The 24144-nt window shown below is 40.2% G+C and overlaps 1 protein-coding gene across 2 annotated transcripts in view; it reads left to right on the top strand.

Annotated features, from left to right (window-relative positions):
* brwd1 (bromodomain and WD repeat domain containing 1) overlaps positions 1–24144 on the top strand; it is a 33158-nt gene that overhangs the window by 1250 nt on the left and 7764 nt on the right. Inside the window, exons 5-31 of one of the 2 annotated variants that reach the window (XM_061681102.1) lie at positions 700–850; positions 1400–1498; positions 6061–6221; positions 6727–6822; positions 13859–13959; positions 14727–14797; positions 14886–14986; positions 15081–15121; positions 15242–15343; positions 16180–16333; positions 16421–16555; positions 16757–16885; positions 17047–17195; positions 17310–17386; positions 17489–17704; positions 17802–17985; positions 18529–18619; positions 20629–20751; positions 20856–20923; positions 21087–21327; positions 21472–21588; positions 22598–22705; positions 22881–23005; positions 23129–23211; positions 23423–23534; positions 23611–23672; positions 23970–24125. In XM_061681102.1, coding sequence (XP_061537086.1) covers positions 700–850; positions 1400–1498; positions 6061–6221; positions 6727–6822; positions 13859–13959; positions 14727–14797; positions 14886–14986; positions 15081–15121; positions 15242–15343; positions 16180–16333; positions 16421–16555; positions 16757–16885; positions 17047–17195; positions 17310–17386; positions 17489–17704; positions 17802–17985; positions 18529–18619; positions 20629–20751; positions 20856–20923; positions 21087–21327; positions 21472–21588; positions 22598–22705; positions 22881–23005; positions 23129–23211; positions 23423–23534; positions 23611–23672; positions 23970–24125 — 3253 coding nt within the window. Of the gene's footprint in view, positions 1–699; positions 851–1399; positions 1499–6060; positions 6222–6726; positions 6949–13858; positions 13960–14726; positions 14798–14885; positions 14987–15080; positions 15122–15241; positions 15344–16179; positions 16334–16420; positions 16556–16756; positions 16886–17046; positions 17196–17309; positions 17387–17488; positions 17705–17801; positions 17986–18528; positions 18620–20628; positions 20752–20855; positions 20924–21086; positions 21328–21471; positions 21589–22597; positions 22706–22880; positions 23006–23128; positions 23212–23422; positions 23535–23610; positions 23673–23969; positions 24126–24144 lie in introns of both variants that reach the window. The other variant, XM_061681101.1, reaches the window with a different exon arrangement.

The following is a 24144-nucleotide window of genomic DNA, read 5'->3' as shown; positions in this document are numbered from 1 at the left end:
ACAAAACCACCAAATGGTTTGACAGATTCTAGTCCAAGGAAATCTCATTAAAACATATGATTTTAAATATTCTGAGTAAATATATCTGAAATAGTCAGGGGACATTTTCAGCGCATTTGATTTCCCTAGTAATGGGAGTGATAATATTGTGACCTAGACAGTCAATGCCAGTGTGTTGTGGTCAACTGGAGGCAGATGTGCCTCACAGTTCTGAGGTCCCGGGTTGAAATCCGGCCTCCTAGTGTGGAGTTTGCATGTTCTCCCCGTGCCTGTGTGGGTTTTCTCTGGGTATTTCGGTTTCTCCCACATTCCAAAAACATGCATGGTAGGTTAATTAAAGAAAAAATAATTGTCCGTAGGCGTGAATGTGCATGTAAATGAGTGTTTGTCAACATGTGCCCTGCGATTGGCTTGCAACCAGTTCAGGGTGAGTATCCCGCCTCTCACCCGAAGTCAGCTGAGGTAGGTGCCAGCACACCGTGACCCTAGTGAGAATAAGCGGATCAGAAAATGGATGGATGAAAATAAAATAGCCAGTGTGTGTTTCTTACAATGCACAAACAATAAAAAAAAAAATCATGCAAATCCTGGTTTAAGATTCTGTTGCCATTGTTTTCCATTTGAATTCAAATGATTAAATCATATTCAGTATGCACACTGTCAAGTTGCTGTGTCCCCCCCCCCAAACCCCCCACACAGGTTGCAGCCAACAGACATGTAGCACCAGACCATTTACTACAAATATGTAAGCAGATTGGACCAATTCTTGACAAAGAGGTGCCATCCTGTGTCCCTGGCATACATTCACTCCTGGGGTCCGGAAAGCAGTCGATGCTTAGGACGTCAAAAGGTACAATGGTCCATCTGTGGCATGTTGGTTCACTCTGAGTAACACACCATCCTTTTATTTGCTGCTGGGAAGTCTGAAATTACAAAGCACTTAAATTCATATTAATGCATCTTATTATTGGAATGTTGCACAATTTAGTCTAGTCCTGCTTGTCTAAATTATTTTAAACTAATAAGAAGAGAGCAATGTTTTTAGGTGTAAGGTGTGCATTTTGGTTTGGGTGGCATTTTTTTTCTGTTGTGTGAAAAGTAACCAGCGAATCCACAATCCAATCAGAAAATGCGTACTACAGATGTGAAAGCTCCCTAAGTTTATAACTTATTTTTTCTCTGAGTTTGGGACGGTAGTATCCAGCGTCTGATGATAATGTTGCAGGTTTCTGGGCTCAGTCTTCTAAGATGTGGGTTTATTATAGAATGGAGGTTGTCATAATAACATACTGACAACATGATAATGGACCTTTTTAAAATCATGACTATGTTATCAAATGTGCTTGTGTTAAAGAACAACAAAAGGCAGAATGAGAATTTTAGCATTTTGTGTTTCCAGAATGTGACGGTGTGCGGTTGAAAACTTCATCATATGCAGCCCTTCACAGGGGCAGACCACCAGAGAGGCCTTTCAACAGCAAGAAACCTCCACATATCGGTAAGCCCACCCCTGTTCAATACTCATTTGTTTCTTCCAAAGTAAATGGATGCACTGAAAAATGTGTCCACGTTATTGTGCATTTAATTTGTTTTTAGTATTGCAGTTGTTTATAATGCACCTATTTTGTCGTGATGATTTATGGCCAAGTGGAAGGAAGTGGTGTAACTCAAACCAGTCTTGACAAATGGTATACTGTGTATTTTGCCTGAATTTGTCATGCTACTGTAACTGTTAATACATTTGTATAAAGTCCAGTGGCTGCCAGGCAGCATCAGTGAACGTTCTCCCCAAAATTCCACTTTTACTCTACTGAAATAAATTCTCAATCTCCTTACACTTGTTCACAACAGTCTTAAAACCCCAATTCCAATGAAGTTGGGATGTTGTGTTAAACATAAATAAAAACAGAATACAATGATTGAATACACTACAAAGACAAGATCTTTAATGTTCAAACTGATTAACTTGATTGTTTTTAACAAATAATCATTAACTTAGAATTTTATGGCTGCAACACGTTCCAAAAAAGCTGAGACAGGGTCATGTTTACCACTGTGTTACATCACCATATCTTTTAACAACATTCAATAAACGTTTGAGAACTGAGGACACTAATTGTTGAAGTTTTGTAGGTGGAATTCTTTTCCATTCTTGCTTGATGTACAGCTTCAGCTGTTCAACAGTCCGGGGTCTCCTTTGTCGTATTTTACGCTTCATAATGCGCCACACATTTTCAACGGGAGACAGGTCTGGACTGCAGGCAGGCCAGTCGAGTACCCGCACTCTTTTACTATGAAGCCATGCTGTTGTAACACGTGCAAAATGTGATTTGGCATTGTCTTGCTGAAATAAGCAGGGGCGTCCATGAAAAAGACGTTGCTTGGATGGCAGCATATGTTTCTCCAAAACCTGTATGTACCTCTCAGCATTAATTGTGCCTTCACAGATGTGTAAGTTACCCCATGCCATTGGCACTAACACAGCCCCATACCATCGCAGATGCTGGCTTTTGAACTTTGCGGATGGTTCTTTTCCTCTTTGGCCCGGAGGACACGACGTCCACAATTTCCAAAAACAATTTGAAATGCGGACTCGTCGGACCACAGGACACTTTTCCACTTTGCATCAGTCTATTTTAAATGAGCTCGGGCCCAGAGAAGCCGGTGGGGTTTCTGGGTGTTGTTGATGGCATTTGCTTTGCATAGTAGAGTTTCAAGTTGCACTTACGGATGTAGTGCCTAACTGTATTTACTGACATTGGTTTTCTGAAGTGTTCCTGAGCCCATGTGGTGATATCCTTTACACATTGATGTCGGTTTTTGATGCAGTGCTGCCTGAGGGATCGAAGGTCACGGGCATTGAATGTTGGTTTTAGGCCTTGCCGCTTACATGCAGTGATTTCTCCAGATTCTCTGAACCTTTTGATGATATTATGGACCGTAGATGATGAAATCCCTAAATTCCTTGCAATTGTATGTTGAGGGACATTGTCCTCAAACTGTTTGACTATTTTCTCACGCACTTGTTCACAAAGAGGTGAACCTCGCCCCATCTTTGCTTGTGAATGACTGAGCAATTCAAGGAAGCTCACCCTGCACACCCTGTTATAACTGTGAATGTGGCTGCGTTCAGATTTAACAAATTACATTCAAACTCAAGTTGAAAGGGAATCTGCACACATCTGTCGTTGCCATCGTTTGAAGTGCTTCTTATTAAATCCAAATAAATTTCAGCTGTTATAGGCTTTTCCTGACATTTTTGTAGTCACTCACATCTTAAAGCACACGTTCTTGGATCATGTTGTTCAAATGTATCAGTCAGGAGAAGGTTAAAAAAGAAATTCCAAGGCATTAAATATTCTATGGAACACAGTGAAGACTGTCCTTATCTAGTGGAGAAAATATGGCACAATAGTGACATTACTAACTTGGACAGCCTTAAAAAATTTATGAAAAGATGAGAAGAAAAGCAGCGGGTGGGAGACTGCCCAGAAGCTAACAGTCGTACTGGGCAATATGGACAAATAAAAATATCTCAATATTTTTATGATAATTTGACAATATCCTAGTTTAAAACAAACAACAACAAAAAACAAAAACAATGTAAATCTCTACTGGCTTCCTGGGACATTTATCCGGGACATTGCACAAGAATATTGTATGGCAATATTTAGCAATTAATAACTTCATGTTATGTCCAGGCTGTATACAGGAGAACATGCCAAAGCAGGTTTGCACAATAGTATTTTCGTTAAGCTTTTGTTCAAAAATCAAAACATAAAATGTAACCCTAATTAAATATTTTAAACAGACAAGTTTGTCACCACAGTACACACTGGCATACAAATTTGGCTAGAACACTGCAGAAAGAAATGTAGTTGATGGCATTCTTTGTCTTGCATACTTTTACTTGTTTTTGTCATAGTACGTGTTTGCTAAAAGGATGACATGCTGTGGTGACCCCTAATGGGTCAAGCCAAAAAGAAAAGAGAACGTCTTTGCTAAATGACTGCGCAAGGGTTTTCTGAGTGTTTTTTTTGCAGATTTTCGCATCTTTTCTTTAGCAGAAGTCATGTATGGCTAGCTAGACGGCTAGTTTATTCATCCCGTGAGGAAGATTAGATTTACTAGCTTCATAACAAAGTTTTACAACCTTTCCACATGACTAGCTGTTTCTTATGAAGAGTGAAATGGAAAAAAGATCAAGCTTTACACTCGCGGGCAGACACGTGATTTTGAAACAACGATATGAGACGTCATGACCGCGGAATCATTTTATTTTTTGTTGTTTTTGTTTTGTTATTCCCAGTGACAGGTTTAGTAACAGATATTGGGAATGCAGTACAGGGTTCTAATAAGTAAAACAGTGGGTGAATGGTGACGGGATAGTGAAATACAGTATTTACTTACAAACACCTGCGGCGGGAGTAGGGCTATGCTAGCTAGCTCCTCCATTAGCCTAACCAGCAGTCGGATGACTATGAGAGTTTAGTTTTCTTTGTAAATTTTATCCAAAATGAATAAATCCTCCAGTGAATATACAATGGTAACAGTGCCGTCCATTCTCTTTGTTTCGCTTTTAAACTGGCCGCGTGTGGGAAGCCAGGACATACATCGGTAGCCTGTGTCATTTTCCTGTTGGCCAACAAAAAACTATACATGCGTTCCATTGAGGTCCATTGTTTCAATTCACCCACTTGTTAAAAAGCTGGTAAACTCCTGAGAAGGTTGCTCGGCACACTAGTTTGAGAGCAAGAGTTTATTTTGCTTGCCACTGATTCACATGATTGAATCATGTCCGCTGATTTGGCAAATCAGGACTTTCATGCAGTTCCTCCTTTCTCTCCTCATATGCCGTCCATGCACCCGTTTGGTTGTGTTCTGGTAGAGACAGTATGAAAACTCAATAATGTAAAATTGCATATTGTTAAAGCAACATTCACAATTATATCAAAGGTGCTATATATCGCCCACCCCTAGCTGACAGCAGCATTGAAGAAGCTGTGGGAATTTCTGGCAAGTACTGGCTGTTTAGGCCGGCCCAATCCCTACATGCTGCCAGATCTTGTCCGATCTCAGAAGCTAAGCAGGCTGGGTCCTAGTTAGTACTTGGATAGGCGACTGCTTAGGAATACTAGGTGCTGGGGTTGGACAGTGTGCCAATCACCTGCTCCCGTAAACTACAGATTACAGAAACCGCAATTGCGGCCTAATGTGCCTCATGGCATTGAGAGCTATAACTAACTAACTGGCTGTTTAGTATACGTTAAAACAATAAATCTTCCATCTTCTCCATATGTCTGTCCTATCGGGTAGGGTGGCAAGAAGGAGGCAGTATCTTACAAAGACAAACATCGAAGCCCGGCTACACTTTGCAAAAGCACACTTTACCAAGACGCATGTAGGAATATGTGTAATGGTCTGTTGAACTTTTTGTTTGGCGCAAGCACTGTTCATCACTAAAAGAACACCATACCTACATACAGTGAAGCATGGTGGTGGCAGCATCATGCGTTGGGGCTTTTTTTCCAGCTAGAACTGTGGCTTTTGTCAAAGTGAAGAAATTATGAACAATTCTAAACACCTGTCATTGTTAGCACAAAACCTTGAGGTTTCTGGTAGAAAGCAAAAAATGTCAGGAAAAGCCTGCTTGAACATTTGATCTTTATTTGGTGTTAATCAGAATACATTTAAATGGTGGCAGGTGTGTGCTGACTCCTATTTAACATTAATTTAAATGTGATTAATAATTTCTCAATACAGCCACATTCCCAGTTTAAGAGGGTGTGCACACTTGTGCAACCACATTTATCTGTTTATTTTTACTTATTTCTATTACTATTTAAAAACATAAGTTGCGTTGTACGGGTTATAGGTCACAGTATTATTGGAAAAGGTTTTGAAATTAGTTATCTTGGTCTTATTTTATATGACAAAAACCTGTCATTTGAGCAGGGGTATGTAGACTTTTTATATCCACTGTATATCCTGCCCTATCCATGTTGGTGTTGTGTTCAGTTTGCAGCCCTCCATTTATAGTTTGTATCTTGTCTCTCACAGTGAATATCTGTCGAGGAAGAGAGCTCACGGGAGCACAGCGCTACAGCTCCATCTACCCTGTCAGCAACTATGGGCGCATGCGTCTGCATCGGCGGATCCTGGGGCATCTCTCTGCTGTGTACTGTATTGCGTTCGATCGCACCGGTCTCAGGATCTTCACAGTAAGAAGGAACCTAAATAATCGGCCTAGACCAAAACCCTAACATAATGTTTTACGGATGACTTATTTTCCATATACAATGCATCCAATGATTTGTTTGACTAACTGTCATTTAAAAACATGAAAACCTCACAGCACACGCTAGGGCTTTGGAATTAATGTAAATGAATTGTGATTTCGATTTTGGCTTCTCACGATCACAAAAACAATCGAATAAAACATAATGGTGACGACTTGCAAGTAAAGCAGCAAAGCAGTTTTTTTAAATTACTATTTTAATATATTATTATTTTACCAATTTATTTTCTGATTGATGTTTTAAGATATTTAAATTTGAGTTTTGGTAGTTGAATAAATAAACTTTTGAAATCAATGTATAATCATGTTGACTAATCATGATTTTAATATCAAAATAATTGTGATTTATTTTTTTTCCCCCCTCCATAATCGCTCAGCCCTACCGCACGCGTGTCTTTTAATGTTAGCCTTGCCCTCTTCTTTGCCAGGGCTCAGATGACTGTTTAGTGAAGATTTGGTCTTCCTTCGACGGGCGGCTTCATTCAACTTTGCGAGGACACTCTGCTGAAATCACAGACTTGGCAGTGAGTTATGAGAACACGCTAATTGCTGCAGGAAGCTGTGACAAAACCATCCGTGTGTGGTGCCTTCGTACTTGTGCGCCTGTTGCTGTGCTGCAGGGACACAGTGGATCAATTACCTCCCTACAGGTAAATCCATACCTCATTTTCAAAACAACGCAAAACGACATTAGTCTTGGCGAACTCTGAGCTTGTTAACCTTTATTAATGACCCAGATAGATAGTGGATATGGAAAGTTTTCAGATCCCCTCAAGTTTTTTTGGCTATTTGTCATATTGCACCCACTTGCTAAAAAAATGTACCGTATTTTCACGACCATAGGGCGCACTGTATTAAAAGGCGCGGTCTCAGGTACAGGGTATATTTCTGTATTTAACATACACATAAGGTGCACTGCACTATTGGGCGCAGGCATGGTAAAATATATGATAGCTTAAAACATATAGTAGCATGCATGCGCGCTAAAACAATGTTTTTAAAACAGTGCAAGCAGACACGTTAGCCCAAGCATCCACAATCCATTCACTAATTGTGGCGTAACTCGCCCGGCGCTGTCTCCTAGTCTTGTTCGACATCTGTCATCCATAGCTCCCACGTCGCCCACTTCACTTTGAACGTCCTGCTTACACGGCTGTCCAGCGGTTCGTCAAGCCTCTCGGACTGATGGCAAGCCCCGAGTTATTGCATTCAGCCGAATGGTGACTGTAGAGACGCTTCTCCCGGCTGTTCTTTGCTCATTAATCCATTGCTCGAGTTGGTCAACTCGAGCCACCTCGCCTTGTTTCCGCGTTTTGTTGTTCTTTTTTTTCCGCGGAAACTCAGCTTGCGAACCATGGATTCGTTGATCTTGAATTCTCTCGCGGCTGCTCGGTTCCCATGTTCCTCCGCATAACTGATAGCTTGCGGTTTAAACTGTGCTTCGTAAGCGTGTCTCTTCATAGGTGACATTTTCGGGGGTCCTTAGCCAAACCGATGTTGTTTTGCACAATGCACACCCCGGAAATGCGGGGTCAGTCAAGCGGTAAAAAAGCGGTAAAAAAATAAAATTAAATAAAAATTAAAAAAAACACCCCAGCGCTATATACCTACTACATGTCTTTAGCGTCCTACTTCACGCACCCTTCCCCTGTTCTCAGCCACGTCGGCTTTACCTCTGTGTAAGCAATGTGTCGGCAGGAAATGCTTAAAAAAAAAAAAAAAAAGTAAAGCGCAGCGCTCATCACACAACAACCTTTATAGCCGCATCATAAGGCGCCCCCTCCATTTTGGAGAAAATTTAAGACTTTTAAGTGCGCCTTATGGGCGTGAAAATACGGTAAATTAATTTTTTTCCCCCTCAGTGTACACACAACACCCCATATTGACAAGAAAAAAAAATATTGTAGATGTAAATTTTGCAGATTTATTAAAAAAGAAAAACTGAAATATCACAGGGCCATAATCAGTGTTGGGGAAATTTAGGAATTTTCTATACGAACTAGTTCAAAGTTCAGGTCACAATTAAAAAAAATAACTAGTTCTGTTCATAATTCAAAATGTTTAACTAAGTTCACGGTCCAAAAATGAAGTAGCTCATACTCCCCCCTCAATATGTTGCAGACTGGCTATTACCCTGAAAGTACTTGAATTTAATTTTACCATAGTTTCCACCCGTTCAGTTCACACTAGTAGCCAGCTGTAGCTTTCAACCTGCAATCTCAAAAACATGAGGAAAAACCTGTTGCTTGAATGGTCTTTTTAAAATGAGGAATTAAAACAAAAATTACTTTGGTCCTCAATGTGCAAACAAAAACAAGCAAAAACACAATATGACAGGAACGATGGTGAAAGGACATTGGTAACTTTGCATTCCTCTCAGGTCTGGCTGACGATATTAACAAAATATTTTATTTATTATTATTTTGTCTGTTCTTATATTACAAGACAAAATAAATTCCATGTCATGAGAGTCTGATCGTACAGCGTTTTAACTAAAGCATTCTGATACAAATAATAATTTTCCTACTAATACATTTTTGCAATTTGAACCACTGAAGAACACATTCACAGTCTAGAAACCACACAATCTCAGTCAGCACCATATCGTTTCTCCCAAATCTGGGACAATCCCGATTTTGGTATTAACAAAGTAACCCCTTTACTGCAGCAGCACATGGGAACAAAGCAGAATTGACCGCCTATATCATTTATTTAAAAATATTACACTCGTGTCATGTGAAATCTTATTCCAAGAATTTCAAATTAGAGGAGGTAACTTCCTTCAATAGTACAAAGTAAGAACAGCAATCCTAAAAAGATTCTTAACAAACGTGAATACTTAATAACCACCCGTTGGTGTTAAGAAAATAGTGGAATTACTCCCACAAAACAAAAAAACAAAACAAAAGTAGACAAATTAATTTCAAGTGCTAATTCAATACACTTATCAATCGTAAAATGGGAAAAAGACTTCTAAGTGTCTACTGACAACCGGTACTTGGTGCAAATATGCAGAAATACATTCTCAATGACAAAAAAACCCAGTAATTTACAGATAATCCAGTTTTAAGTACTGCATACATCACACTTTATGCAGTATAGTATGCATAAAATGGGCTATTCGAAATCAAACATGCACTAATTGTACTGAAAACACTCCACAGACACCTTCACGTTCTGGTCTCTAGTTAGACAGAAACTCTCCTCAGTTTTGAACTGTAGTATTCTAATTTCTCCTCATCTTTGTCAATTGGGTGGTTTAAAAACTAGATCTTCCAAATAAACATGCTCAACCGATACTTGTAATTTTAGCAAACAAAAATTATTTTAACTCTAAACTGGAAAGATAAAGAAGTTACCAGCATTAACCAATGGCAAAATCTTGTCATAGAGTGTCTATAACACTGTAAAATCTTTAAGAAAAACTGGTCACTTTTCATAAGAATGGTGAGCCTTGATCCTTGATTCTTGTCTGCCTGGGGAAGAATGTCGTACAGAAATATAATGAACTGTAATGTGACCAAATCATATCTATGCAGGCCATCAGGTCACTTTCATGTACTCAAACCCCTATCCTTCTGGCTCCAGATCTGGGGTGGGGGCCTTTTGGGATGCTGGGCCTGTTTCCCCTTCCTCCTCTTGGGTTGGGTTTTGTCCGTGTTGTCCTCCTAGTGGGGCCGGTCCTCGATCAGCTCTCGGTCCTTGGGTTCCGTGGAGGTGCCCACTGCCCCATTCTGGGGGGCCTTGTCCTGGTCTCCGGGTGAGGGACTGGGGGCTGTGCTGCTGCTCCCCGGCCCTGTGTCCTCCTCTTCCCTGTCCCCAGGGCGCTCTGCCATGGTCGTTGCTCCTCTCTCGCTCGGTCTGTGTGGGGTCCCCGGCTGACTTTGGTGATGAATTTGTGCTTGAAATCATGGCTAAACTATAATGAATTTTTATAAGAATGCCTACCTGATCAACATAAACATACATGAAACTTATTTGTCTCGAATCCCAATCAACTGCGAAAACTTCATACCAATTGCAATATGTTTTATCTTTACATTTATGTATGAACTCATTTACATAAATAACAATAATTATGTAAACTGTACATGAAATTCACATTTTAAATAAGTAGTTGTAAGGGCCATTTTGTGTATTATCATGTTGGTCACCAAGTTGATCACTAGGTGTGACCATTGTATCTGTTCAAATGCCTATTTTAAGTCGGAAGTGCTCATGAGTTTAGAGGTGTGTGTGGAGCGCGGAGCACATACAGTTTTTTGACCGCTAAGATGCCACGTAGTTTGTTTTATTTGGATTGGGTGATATTTGGACAGTTTTGAATGCCTTGCGGTACTTGCAAGACCACTAATGGTGAGAAATAAAGATACATAAATGCAACGACGATCAAGGACTTACTGTTTCACGAAATGGAAAAAGCGTGTCACACACGCCTGTCTTCTATAACTATCAATGGCTTTATGTTGGACTTAGCCCTCGTTTTTTTGCGGTTAATGGGAACCAGAACCCCCCGCGAAGTAGGATTTGCCCCCCCCCCTCCCAGGAGTTTTCGTGGATGTGTATGTGGGTATCAGAATATTTAAAATATGTAAACAGTATTTATACTTTACATATTTGAGACAAAGATTACAACAGTAGATTTATTTACTTAAATATTTAATTATAAAACCTTCTACAATCATTAACATTCATCAACATTGCCTTCTGAGAGAGGCTCTCACTTGACTCGTAGAGGCTTTAGGTTCACTCTGAGACTCTTCCGCAGGAGGCGCTGATGGTGTAGCTGGGGTTTCACCTTGGAGAAAAACATGGTGATGGGTATTTGTTGTCTTTGTTTTTTTCTTTGGCTTCAAAATTCCCCTGTACAAGGACATAACCCCGTCAACATGACTGCTAAACTCGACAGATCGGACCATAAACCACGTTTCGCTTCCTTATTGAAGGTTATTGAAGCGGTTTTGCGGATGTTTGCGTCCTCTTTCTTTATGTACCACACTGTAGATTAATTTATGCCATAATGGCATTCCACAGATGCATAACTTCTGCACTCTTTGATAAAATCTAAAAGTTTCACTTTTTCGCTGATGGTCATCATCATCTTCTTCCACTTGGGCGCCCCGGATGAAGCTTTCGCAGCTTCAGCGGCATTGTAAGGGCTTGGTTAACTATCCATCCATCCATTTTCTGAGCCGCTTCTCCTCACTAGGGTCGCGGGCGTGCTGGAGCCTATCCCAACTGTCATCGGGCAGGAGGCGGGGTACACCCTGAACTGGTTGCCAGCCAATCGCAGGGCACATAGAACCAAACAACCATTCGCACTCACAGTCATGCCTACGGGCAATTTAGAGTCTCCAATTAATGCATGTTTTTGGAATGTGGGAGGAAACCGGCGTGCCCGGAGAAAACCCACGCAGGCATGGGGAGAACATGCAAACTCCACACAGGCGGGACCGGGGATTGAACCCGGGTCCTCAGAACTGTGAGGCTGACGCTCTAACCAGTCGGCCACCGTGCCGCCCCTTGCTTAACTAATCAAAAAAAATTCTGACTTAAACCAAAAAAGTTATTGCGAACACAACAACGTGGACGAGACTGGCGGGACACAACAAGGGAAGATGCTGGGTGAGGCTGCGATGATGCGCAGCCAATCAGCTAACGGGATAAATCTACTCGTGCTCTCATTGGTCGATGTCGCGCCGGGAACCAATCGCGCCTTGTGTGAGTGCCCGTACAGTACAGGCATGTACAAAGCTTCTGAGTCAACTTATCTCTTTGTTTGGCATGCAGGGAAACTTTCTCTCTTGCACATCAACATGAAACGCATCTTTCCGCAATATGGCTGCCGATATGGCTGAATTTATTTATTTTTATGACTATTTTGTAAAAGCCCGCGAAGCACTGAAGCCGCAAAACGTGAAGCGCGAAGTGCCGAGGGAACACTGTATTAGGATTTCCCTTTCGTGCATACACCATAACAAAAATTTTTATTATTGAAAAAAGGCTTTGTTTTTGTTTGCTGGCCACACACTGTAAAAAATTTGGGTTTGGCTCAAACTTAAAAAAAAAAAAAAAAAAAAAAAAAAAAGAAAGTGGGGTGGGGGTGACATTGTGTATAATTTCCACTGAGTCGGAATTTATAAAGCTTGTGACACGTAAGGCCAGAGTTGAGTGTCTCAATCAATCAACACAAGCTAAACTTGGAACAAATGGAAAAACAAACAGTAAAATAAAAAAACAAGGAAATAATCAAAGAAATTTACAATGTTTATGTTCAAAAAGCGTAGGAGAAAGTAAAAAAAACTTAATAGGTCCTGCCCATAATTCTGCGAACATACCTGGCTGCTTTAATAGTATTGATTTAAGGAGCTGCTTGTAGATATTATGAGAATCTTAAACAAGCCAGTCCATGGAAAGTAGTAATGACATAATAAAGTACTAAACCAATCATATGCAGTATATTCAAAGTATCCCCCCTAGAAAAACAAAACACACACACACACACACACACACAGTCCCCTCCAAAAGTATTGGAAGGGCAAGGTCAATTCCTTTGTTTTTTTTGTGTACTGAAGATATCAGGGTTTCAGATAAAAAGATGAATATGAGACAAAAGTTTGGTCTTCAGTATACAACAAAACCAAAGGAATTGACCTTGCTGTTCCAATACTTTTGGAGAGGACTGTAATGTAGTCTGTCTCAGAGCTTTTCAGGCAGTTCCTTCGATGTCGTGATTCTCATTTTCGCTGACATGCACTTTTAACTGTAAGGTCTTGTATAGGGAGGTGTATGGATTCCTTTCCTAATCAAGTCCAATCCATCCATCCATTCATTTTCTGTACCGCTTTTCCTCACTAAGGTCACGGGCGTGCTGGAGCCTATCCCAGCTATCTTCGATTGCCACCCAATCGCAGGGCACATATAAACAAACAACCATTTGCACTCATCCAGAGAAAACCCACACAGGCACGCGGAGAACATGCAAACTCCACACAGGCGGGGCTGGGATTTGAACCTTGGTCCTCAGGGCAGATGTGAGGCAGAGGTGCTAACCAGTAACTATACAAGACATACCAGTAATTGATTTTCCTAACAGTTAACCAATACCAAACCGAAAACCGTGACCACAAAACAGTCATATGAACCAAGCTGTGCATTTTATGAACTGTTCCACCCTGAGTATAGAAACATCTCAAGGATGATCAGAAGAAACAGGACAGCACTAGTTAAATATACATACATGTCACAGCAAAGGGTCTGAATACACTTAGGGCCATGTGATATTTCAGTTTTTCTTGTTTAACCTGCAAAATAATTCTACGGTTTTTTTTTGTCTAAATGGGGTACTGTGTGCAATATTTTTATTTATTTTTTATTTTTTTAATGTATCCTTATTTATGTGACAAATTGAAGGGGGTGAATACGTTCTGTATCCATTGTAAATACTAGCAGTGCTGTATTTCACGACTGCACACTTTTGTGACTTCTGGCTTCAGCTAAGGCATAAGTTCTATGCAATTTAAAGAATATATTTGATGTTTTTGAATGTTGTTCTTTCAGTTTTCACCATTTGCCAAGGGCTCAAAACGTTACATGCTGTCCACTGGTACCGATGCTATGGTATGCTTCTGGCAGTGGGACGTCAACAACATCAACTTTAGGTGAGTGCAGTTTAAAATCTGTTTTAACTCTTGTTTTATGAGGTCACTAATAATATAGAAAAGCTTAACTCAATAACTGTTGCATAAATAAAGTGCTAGTTTTGTGTATTTTTGCCTATATATATATAATATATATATATTATATATATATTATATCTTGTATGTATGTATGTGTATAGATGTTTGTGTGAATGTGTATGTATGTATATGTGTGTGTGTGTGTGTGTGTGTATGTATAGAGAGAGAGAGAGAGAGAGAGAGAGAGAGAGAGAGAACCCGTATGTGTATAGATGTGTGTGTGTATATGTGTATGTATGGATATGTGTGTGTGTGTATGTATATAGAGAGAGAGAGAACCCGTGTGGCTGTGGTGTTTTCCGTTGTATGCTTGAAGCTATGTGGTTGTTTCAAATACACGTGTAGGTCTTTGTTTTATGGTTAGTTTGACATTAAACTCCAACTGGTAGTGTCAGCTTTTAAGCGTGAGAACTGAGTGGAGCCACCTACCACCATAAAGCCCCCTTAACTCAAGTTTTGACTCAAGTCAAACTAAAAACTCTGCCGATAGACGGTTCATATTTGCTCTAAGCGCCTTAACCCTAATTGACGTAGGGCACTCTCTGACATGTAATTAACATTATTTTGTACGTGATCAACAATACTATTTCATTATCCCAGTGCAATGTGCAGTGACGTGAATGTAAATGGTCTACATGTGTTTTTCTCACTGAAACATGCTTTGATTTTGACTTGATGTTCCCTTGAAGTGATCGTCCACACAAGTTTACAGAGCGTCCGAGACCTGGAGTTCAGACCGTGTGCTCCTCATTCAGTTCCGGTAAGTGTTACATCACTATGTTTGCCATTTGTAAATTGAGAACTTATTTCAGGGTGAGACCATAAGTGCTTCTTTAATGTCTTTGCAGGTGGAATTTTCTTAGCCACAGGAAGCACTGATGATGTCATCAGAATATATTATCTGGGGAGTGGAAGTCCAGAAAAAATATCAGAGCTCCATGAGCACACAGTAAATTGACTTTTAAATTTTTAGCTGAATATTTGCTTTGAATGAGCAAATGCAGAATTTTCCTGTTTACTCTATGTATGTTGGCCCCGTTTAGGACAAAGTTGACAGCATCCAATTTTGCCACTCAGGTGAAAGGTATGCAATTAATAAATGGCTTTATTTATTTTTTTGAACATCTCATCCATCACTGCTCATATCTGTGAATATTTAATTAAATTAAAAAGTGCAATGTTTAAAATTACTGTACTTTCCCAGGTTCGTGAGTGGAAGCCGGGATGGCACTGCAAGGATCTGGAAGCTCCATCAGCGCCAGCAGTGGCGATGTGTTTTGCTCAACATGTGTACCACTCTTCCTGGGTGAGCATGGTCTTTGCTGTCCATTGAAAATCCTTTCCTGCTTACAATATTTACGACAGAATATACATAATCTGGATTGTAGCAGACAAAGGAATAGTGCTGCACCGAAATTTCAGACACCGAAATGTTTAATCTGACAATGGCCCAAAAATGCATTTTCGGTTTCGGATCGAAAGACTTTTGCCAAAACAGGATGATGATGTCACACGAGCAAAAACTGCGGCCAGCATGCAGTCGTGTACACTACTAGTGTTGTTTCAGTCAGAAATTTTATTTCGGTGTATCACTACAAAGGAATATCTGTGTTTCCAAAGCACTACAGTAGGTTTCCTAATATAGGAGGAGTCTTGCTGCAAGGTTTTCTTCAAATGGAGCCAGCGGAGCATGTCTTGTCTTAACCAGGTGGTGCTGCTTGTCCCTGAGGAATCACTATGCTCAAACGTGTTATCTGTGCATCATCCATTATTAGTAATAATATATAAATATACGAACAACATAACTATACTATACTGCTCAGAAAGCAGCCAGTGGACATTGCATCTATTTAGCAGAACAAAAAAGCAAAACATGGCATCAGTTTCATTCAGTTCTGACTGGTTTAAATGTACAGTACACTTAAGATTTTTCATTGGTCAAGCATGTAAAGTAAAATTATTATTATTTTAATCATTCTACTACCTGGGTTGTTAAGTTGTCTTCAACAAAGCAGCCGTATGTCGCTGGAACTTAGAGCTATAAAGGAGGTTGGAATTAAAATGTTTACGCCAGTAATTGACGTGTGACATGTTTTGTTTTAACTGACTTGAGCCAGTCAATAAATAACTTTTTTTCTCCAGTGCCGAGCCAATGAGTGAAGAGGAAAGCTACTTCAAGCCCAAAGTCACGATGGTAGCGTGGGATCGCCATGACAATACAGTCATTACCACTGTCAGTAACCATCTCCTTAAAGTGTGGAACTCCTACACAGGACAGCTGCTTCATGTCCTCAAAGTAATCCTGCACAGCATGTTTAGCTATTTTAATTGAGACAATCTAGCTAAGCATAATAGAAGTGACCTATATAAACCATGTTTCCAGGGCCATGAGGCCGAAGTGTTTGTCCTTGAGCCACACCCTTTTGACCCCCGAATTATCCTGTCGGCCGGCCATGATGGAAATGTATTCATCTGGGACCTGCTGCGAGGGACAAGCACACAGCACTATTTCAACATGGTACACTACAGCATGTTGATCAAATTGCATTCATCAAGGAAAGTTTCATTCTTGACATGATAGTCTTTCAGCCTTTTTCACTTTACATCCATTTGTCTGGTTGGAGAAAATTTGAGAAGGAACATTTTGGCGTTACAAGATGGTTTTGCTAGTGTGCAGAATTAGTCTTGTAGCTGTGATTTTTATGTGTGCCCCATCCAGATTGAGGGCCAAGGTTACGGAGCAGTTTTTGACTGCAAATTCACCCCTGATGGTCAGCGTTTCGCCTGCACAGACTCCCATGGCCATTTGCTCATCTTTGGCTTTGGTAGCTCAAAACCTTATGAGAAGGCAAGACAAAATCTCACACTGAAGCACAGTTACTATATATACTTTATATTATATATTAACTGAGTGTAGGAATACCCAGTACAGGTTTAAACAGCTTTAAACTTTAGTCCCCACCGCAAATCCTGCTTAACTATTGGCTACTTCTCCTGGTCCGTTTGCAGCTTCCAGACCAGGTTTTCTTCCACACAGACTACAGACCTCTGATTCGAGATGCCAATGGCTTTGTGCTTGATGAACAGACACAGCAAGCACCGCATCTCATGCCCCCACCTTTTCTAGTGGACGTGGACGGAAACCCTCATCCACCAAGGTAGACTGACAGTTATATACGATCATTATTCTGCCTAGTTGTGTTTTGACTTCACAACATAGTAATCAAAAGTATCTACACTTTTATGGGATTTACATTTGTGTGGGTTTCAAGGTATCAGAGGCTTGTTCCGGGCCGGGAGAACGCTGCAGCAGAACACTTGGTTCCTCAGCTGGGATATGTTGCCACCAGTAAGAAAAAAACTAACCATATGAATGTGCTGATTTGAACCTATGCTTTATCCTCATGCTCTTCCTTGATCTTTCGCTCGCTCTCATTAATCTCTTGTTCAGGTGATGGAGAGGTGGTAGAGCAAGTGATCAGTCAGCAGACTGCAGAAGTTGAGGAGGTTGCCATTAGACGCAGCAGCCTACTGGATGAGGCCATCCGAAATCTTCAGCAGCAACAGGAGCGTCAGAACCGGGCTGGCTCAGAGGGAGTTGCTGTAGCTATACAAGCTGAGGCCCCAGAGGCAGCAATGCCACAAGCTCCAAGCACACCACGTAGAGGTATGATTATTTGACTTAATTAATTAAATATTTGAATCTAATATTGTTTTTTTTCTGAATTAATACCCTCTGGATATCTATTTTCTCTTTACTGCAGTGTCTGTAAATGATCGTGCAGAGGTGCAGTCTCCTCCTAATGTTGGTTTGCGGCGGAGCGGACAGGTGGAAGGTGTCAGGCAGATGCACCAGAATGCACCTCGCAGTCAGATGGCCACTGAGAGAGATCTACAGGCCTGGAGACACCGGGTGGTAGTGCCAGAGCTCACCCCGAGCAGCTACAGGTAGACAGAAGTCTGAGACTACGAAGTATTGAACATATACTATATTTCCAAAAGTATTCGCTCACCTGCCTTGACTCGGTTATAAATTTAAATCACATCCCATTCTTAATCCATAGGGTTTATTAATATGACATCGGTCCACCCTTTGCATTTATAACATCTTAAACTCTTCTGGAAAGGCTTTCTACAAGGTTTAGGATTGTGTTAATGGGAATTTATGACCATTTTTCTAGAAGCGCAATTGTGAGGTTACATACTGATGTTAGACGAGAAGGCCTGGCTCGCAGTCTTCAAAAGGTGTTGAAAAGGGTTGAGGTGAGGATTGTGCAGGCCTGGATTCAAACCCTCAATCTCAGAACTGGGTGGCGGATGTGTTAATCACTCAGCTATAGAAGTCAAATGTCCCATGTTAACTGGGAGGGGTTGCAGTGAATGAGTTCAATAGGATATATTTTTTCAACGCTGTCTTATAACTCCATATAATCCCTATTAGTCATTTACATCGCTTTTATTTTCACTGTTACTCATCTTACTGTCTTCTAGGGATCAGGTTGACATCAGGGTTGACCAAGGAGATGAAGAGGTGGCCTTATACAACGCAAAGAAGAGACGCATAATGTACAGCAGCTGTAGAGTAGGTTTTTTTTTTTCTTGTCCTAGGTTCTTCTTGTCTTGTCGGTGTCATTCATGGTCGGATATGATGCAGCTTTGTATTCCCAACAGCGGTTTTAGGTTTCAGATTCTTCCTGTTCTTACTGTCTGTCTCAGACTAGGTTAAAGACCATAATATTGAGTCTGTTGGCTCCCAGGGTTCGTGTTGTCATGTTACCAAAATTATTTCTTTGTTGCCATACCTGCATAAAGTATTTCTTACGATACCTAATAAACCTAGAAAATCAATAAACGCACTGGAATCAATCATCGGATTTTTATTTAAGACAATTGTTGTACTATATCATGTTTTCTCTACTAAGATAAAATAAAAAAATACACAGCCACTCAGCTAATAAACATTTTCAAAACAAAAATAAAATTTCTAATAAAATTAACTGTAGCCTTTTTTAAAATATAGAATTTGCTTCATAGAAGAGAAATATTTCACAAAATGTAGGGACAGCAGCAGCATAGTTTATTTCTTCCCCTCTCTGACTTCTTAATTGCCTTAGTATAAATTCTACACAGTAGAGCACAGAGGTGTATTGAGTCATTTGTGTGAAATCTACTGAGCATTTTAATGGTCCTGCCAAACTTGTTGATAATTTATTATTCATTCCTAGTTATATTGAAGTATACCCTATATGCTGTTTATACACTGAATTAGCTCATTATTAACATTAGTAATTTGTTTTTTTTGTTTTTGAATAATTGTGTATTATCACAAAATAATTCCCACTGGTTTGATTTCTGTTTAAAAGGTACCTTATTTAAATGCGTAATATTTGCTAACCTGTTGCTATTTTAACCTTTTTATTTAATCAGTGAGGTGTTTGGCCATATAGGTTTTCCTGCTGGTCTGTATGGCTTTAGAGGGGGGAGTCGAAAAGCACTGTGGCTGCAGACACACAGACTGCGACTTTATCACTGTCACTATTAAAGGGAGTTTGCAGTGTTAAAACTGTTAGCAAGATTTGAATGTTGCCTCACTTCACTAATCAAGTATCTGACCAAAGCCATGCCCCTCACTAACATGCCTGAGCGCAGTTCTCAAGTATGCTCCTTCATAATGGCATGCGATGATGAAGGTGTGTAGTTGTGATAAACAGAGAACACCTATCCAGCTACAACAACATAGCAGCGTGAGCAATACCAAGTTAGAATTACCACTGTAAACAAGCAGACATTAGCCACTGCTGCTACGTTAGTAGCCTGACCTATTCGTCATGGAGTGTTACGATAACACTAAATGGTCTCTTTTTTGAAGTTTTAATTTTTGTTTTTTTACAGTTAATTAAAAATAAAAGAGTGATGATAAACTAACCTGTCGAGCAGAAATGATGCTAATTCCGCGTTGCTTCTAAATCCTCTCAGCCGACTGCTGTCCCTAATTTTGTGTCGCTTCTGTATCTTCTGTTTACTGCGGTCCCTTCGCTCTGCTTCTGTTATGCTGAGTTGTTGGGGATGGATTTTTTTTTTTTTTTTTTTTTCCCCCCCCCTCCCTCTAACGGCAGTGGATACGCAGTCATAGTGTCAGCAAAGCTTCTAAAGCCCAAGATAACAGGTCAGCGCGAGGCCGCAGGGGTGTGCCCGCAGTGAGTGTGCCTACCATGATTGCATAGCAAATTGATTGACACGCCCTTAGCCATGTCTTTTGTCTCTGACTTTTTTTTTTTTCCTGTTTTAACAAATATGACAAATTTCTTTTCTTTTTTGGAGTATTGAAAACTCCTTTAAAATACTGGTCCTAAAACATTTCGTCATTTTTGACAGCGAGATACAGTATCGTACTTTTCTAGTGCGGCTATATTGGACTTGTTGCTTTATAACAAATTTGGATTAACTTTAAGTGTGTTTCACTTTAATTTTAATTTTAATCTTATTTTTCATGTTTATATTTGCAATACACCCTGGACTGATCATCTGTCAATCACAAACGATTCACTTTTTAAAGCATTTGCAAACATTTCTACATCCGTATTCTCTTAGGATGAATCTGATGAGGAGCCTCCTCCAACGAAACGAGCACACAGTCGCAGTGACACGCTGGAATTCATCGACCTGTCATGTGAAGAGGGAGAGGAAACTGCAAGCTCTGATGCACACACAGAGGTATCACATTCACCACTCTCTTGTGACTTGTATCAGAATGTCATTTAGTTGCAGTCAAGGTCATTTTATTGGATGATAAATGGCCTGCTGTGTTGTCTGTCCAGGACAATGACTTGGATGGCAGTGAACTGGACACATCTAATGACGAGGAGTGGAATAGTGACAGCCCAAGGTAATTACATTTCTTTACATTTCACAAATATGTTTGAAGAAATCGTCAACATTTTTTTCCTTTATAATGTAGCAAGCTGTACTGCTGATCTCTTTTCCTAAGCAGCAGGCAATGGAATTTTGCATGGCTTTTTTCTTCATTGATGTGACTTAACATTTTGCAGTCACTCGTCCAGTGAGTATTCAGACTGGACTGCAGATGCTGGCATCAACCTGCAACCATCGACTCCCTTGTCGTCTCGTAAACGAGTACGACGCCAGCTCAGCAGTTCAGAAGAGGAGGAGGAAGTCAATGAACAGGAGGAAGACAAAGCACAACAGCAGCAACCGCAGAGTGACGAGGAGGAAAAAACAGGAACAAAAGGAAAAGACAAGGCCAAGAAATCAAAGAACAAGTCTCCCAGAGTGAGTTGTAAAGCACTGCGCTTATAATCCACGTTTTTACTTAACCTTCATAACTGCATCAATTTGTCGGGAAAATCTATAGTTGACTGAATATTTTCAGTGTTGGTAATGTTACTCACTGTTTTATATATTCTCGCCAATCAGCGGCCAAAAGTCAGACCATCCATCAATAGAGAAGTGTCCAACGAGTTTCGACCCTCGCTATGGATCACTGATGTCATTCCTAGGAAATCTCCTTTCGTTCCCCAGATGGGTGATGAGGTGTGTTTTTTAAAACTAAAATCAACCTAGGGCTGCACATGTCTAGGTTTTGACCCTCTCTATGGATCACTGATGTCATTCATAGGAAATCTCCTTTCGTTCACTGGATGGGTGATGTGTGTTTTTAAAAACTAACTTCAACCTCGGGCTGCACAATTAATCTAATTTTAATCGTGATCACGATTTTGACTGCCACGATTAAATAAGCCTGAATGTCAGCAATTAATTTTTTTGGTAAATCTTTTTATTTTTAAAATTTAATTACAGTACCTTAGCACCCATTATTTGTGTCATGTTGTAATGTTGGTTTGACCTGACTGATTAGAATACATAACCTGGCAAGATATATTTGAAGATACTTAGTATACAGTACACAAGTATATACAGTAAATGAACAAGTCATTTCGACACATTGCTCCATCTTGTGATCGGATTGGTTATCGTTTTTTTTAAACTCACTGATCGGTGATTAGCCCCAAAAATCCTGATCGTGTAAAGCCTAGTTAAGAGTGCAGCAGAGTTGTTTGCCCACCAAGGTAACACAACTAATCTCTTCAGCCATCTGAAAGAAACAGCAGATAAACATCAACACACTGGACAAGAAACGTGATTGTACCACAATTGTTTCTCCAAAATTACATTAAATACACTGTATAAACCATGAGTGCGGTCAGGCCAGCCTGCAGTCGAAAAGTTTAAGCCAAGCTAGCCACCACAACGATTATTCATATGAAGCATTACAGTAACACTCAGGCAATGCACCCCAGAGACGTCAAAATAAAAACCTAAAATGGCAGTGATGTTCAATGTATGTGAGGCTTTTATTTTGAAGTTAGCCCTCACATCACTTTGGCGGAGATACGGCGTGTTACCGTAATGCTTAGTATTAACAATAGTTTATATTCTCATATTAGCCGGAAGTCATACTTCCTCTTGCATTACGTTTACTGTTGTAATATTTGCTAACAGTCAAAATAATAAACTATATCTGTACTTATGTCTTTTTCAGGTGATTTACTTCCGACAAGGCCACGAAGCTTATGTTGAGGCTGTAAGACGAAATGATTTGTACCCCATCAACTTAGACAAGCAACCCTGGAAGAAAATGGAGCTGCGGGTAAGGCAAATATGACTAGGAGGACTGTAATTCAGTTAGAAAAATTGACACAGTTGTGTATGTGTAATGAAATCCTGATTAATTGATGACTGAGGAGGAAAAAAAAATACTGTTACTCTACAAATACTATTTTACAAACTTGGGGGAGAACAAAAAAATCCTGCTTCTTTTCCAGGACCAAGAGTTTGTGAAGATTACTGGAATCAAATACGAAGTCTGCCCTCCGACACTCTGCTGTTTGAAACTGACTCTGATCGACCATGGCACAGGAAAAATCACAGACAAGTCCTTCTCTGTCAAGTAAGTCACTTTTACCAGGCGTCAGGGTTTATGGGCAGAGGAAAAATATGGAAAACTAAGGGAACCTGCTAACCACTTTTGAATTAATTTTACTCAACCAGTACAACTGATTTCTCGTTATAGATATCATGATATGCCTGATGTAATAGATTTCCTGGTGCTAAGGCAAAGTTATGATGAGGCACTCCGTAGAAACTGGCAACCAGGTGAGTTGGGTCAACATGTTGCGTCAAGATAGAACTATTGCATGAAACCACACAGAGGACTTGCATGGCAGCACATTCATGCTATTCTCTTGTTATTCCCTGCAAACTGATAAGGATAGTTATGGGTGGCATACTTATGTTTCTCGAGGTCATTTTAAATATCAGCTTTGCTTGGCCATGTACACATGATCCTTTTCTGCTGTTTTTGCAGGTGATCGGTTTCGCTCAGTGATAGACGATGCTTGGTGGTTTGGCATCATTGTTTGTCAGGAGCCGTACCAGCCAGAATACCCTGACAGTCTCTTCCAGTGCTTTAAAGTCAGGTGGGTGATACACAAAACAGAATGAGTTGCCTGGTTAATTAACTTGATAGATACGATTTTTTTTCTGTTTCGTTAGATGGGACAATGGTGAAAATGAAAAGCTGAGTCCTTGGGATATGGAACCAATTCCCGATGATGGTAATGTTAGGCCATACATCCAGGGTGGCAGTTTCAGCTTTGGCTGTGAAATGACAAAGATAAAATAAATATTGGAGCTGTAATTTACTAACAATTATGATTATAGAGTAATGATTATGTTCTGCAATTGAACAGTTTGCAGAATTAGTTTGATCCTATTACATAATATACTACAATAACTGTCCTGCGGTAATGCTTTTGACATAATTTTAAAAATATGGAAATTCAGACAAATTGTTCTGGAAGTTAATTTCTATAGGTTGGCAGCTCTGCATTCAGTGTCTCTCTGCTTTGCAGCTGTGCTTCCAGAGATGGAAGGAGGCAGCATCCCTGTTACGGCAGAGGAGATGAACGAGCTGATGTACAAGCCTCTGAAGGGAGAGTGGGGGGACAGGAGCCGGGACCAAGAGTGTGAGCGAATCGTCGCTGGCATTGGCCAGCTTATCACTGTTGGTGTGTACATGATACACTT

The sequence above is a fragment of the Phycodurus eques genome, chromosome 7 (genome assembly GCF_024500275.1).
Source record: "Phycodurus eques isolate BA_2022a chromosome 7, UOR_Pequ_1.1, whole genome shotgun sequence".
Classification (NCBI taxonomy): Eukaryota; Metazoa; Chordata; class Actinopteri; order Syngnathiformes; family Syngnathidae; genus Phycodurus; species Phycodurus eques.
The sequence above is the reverse complement of the archived record's forward strand: the minus strand, read 5'-3'. Positions and strand labels throughout refer to the sequence as shown.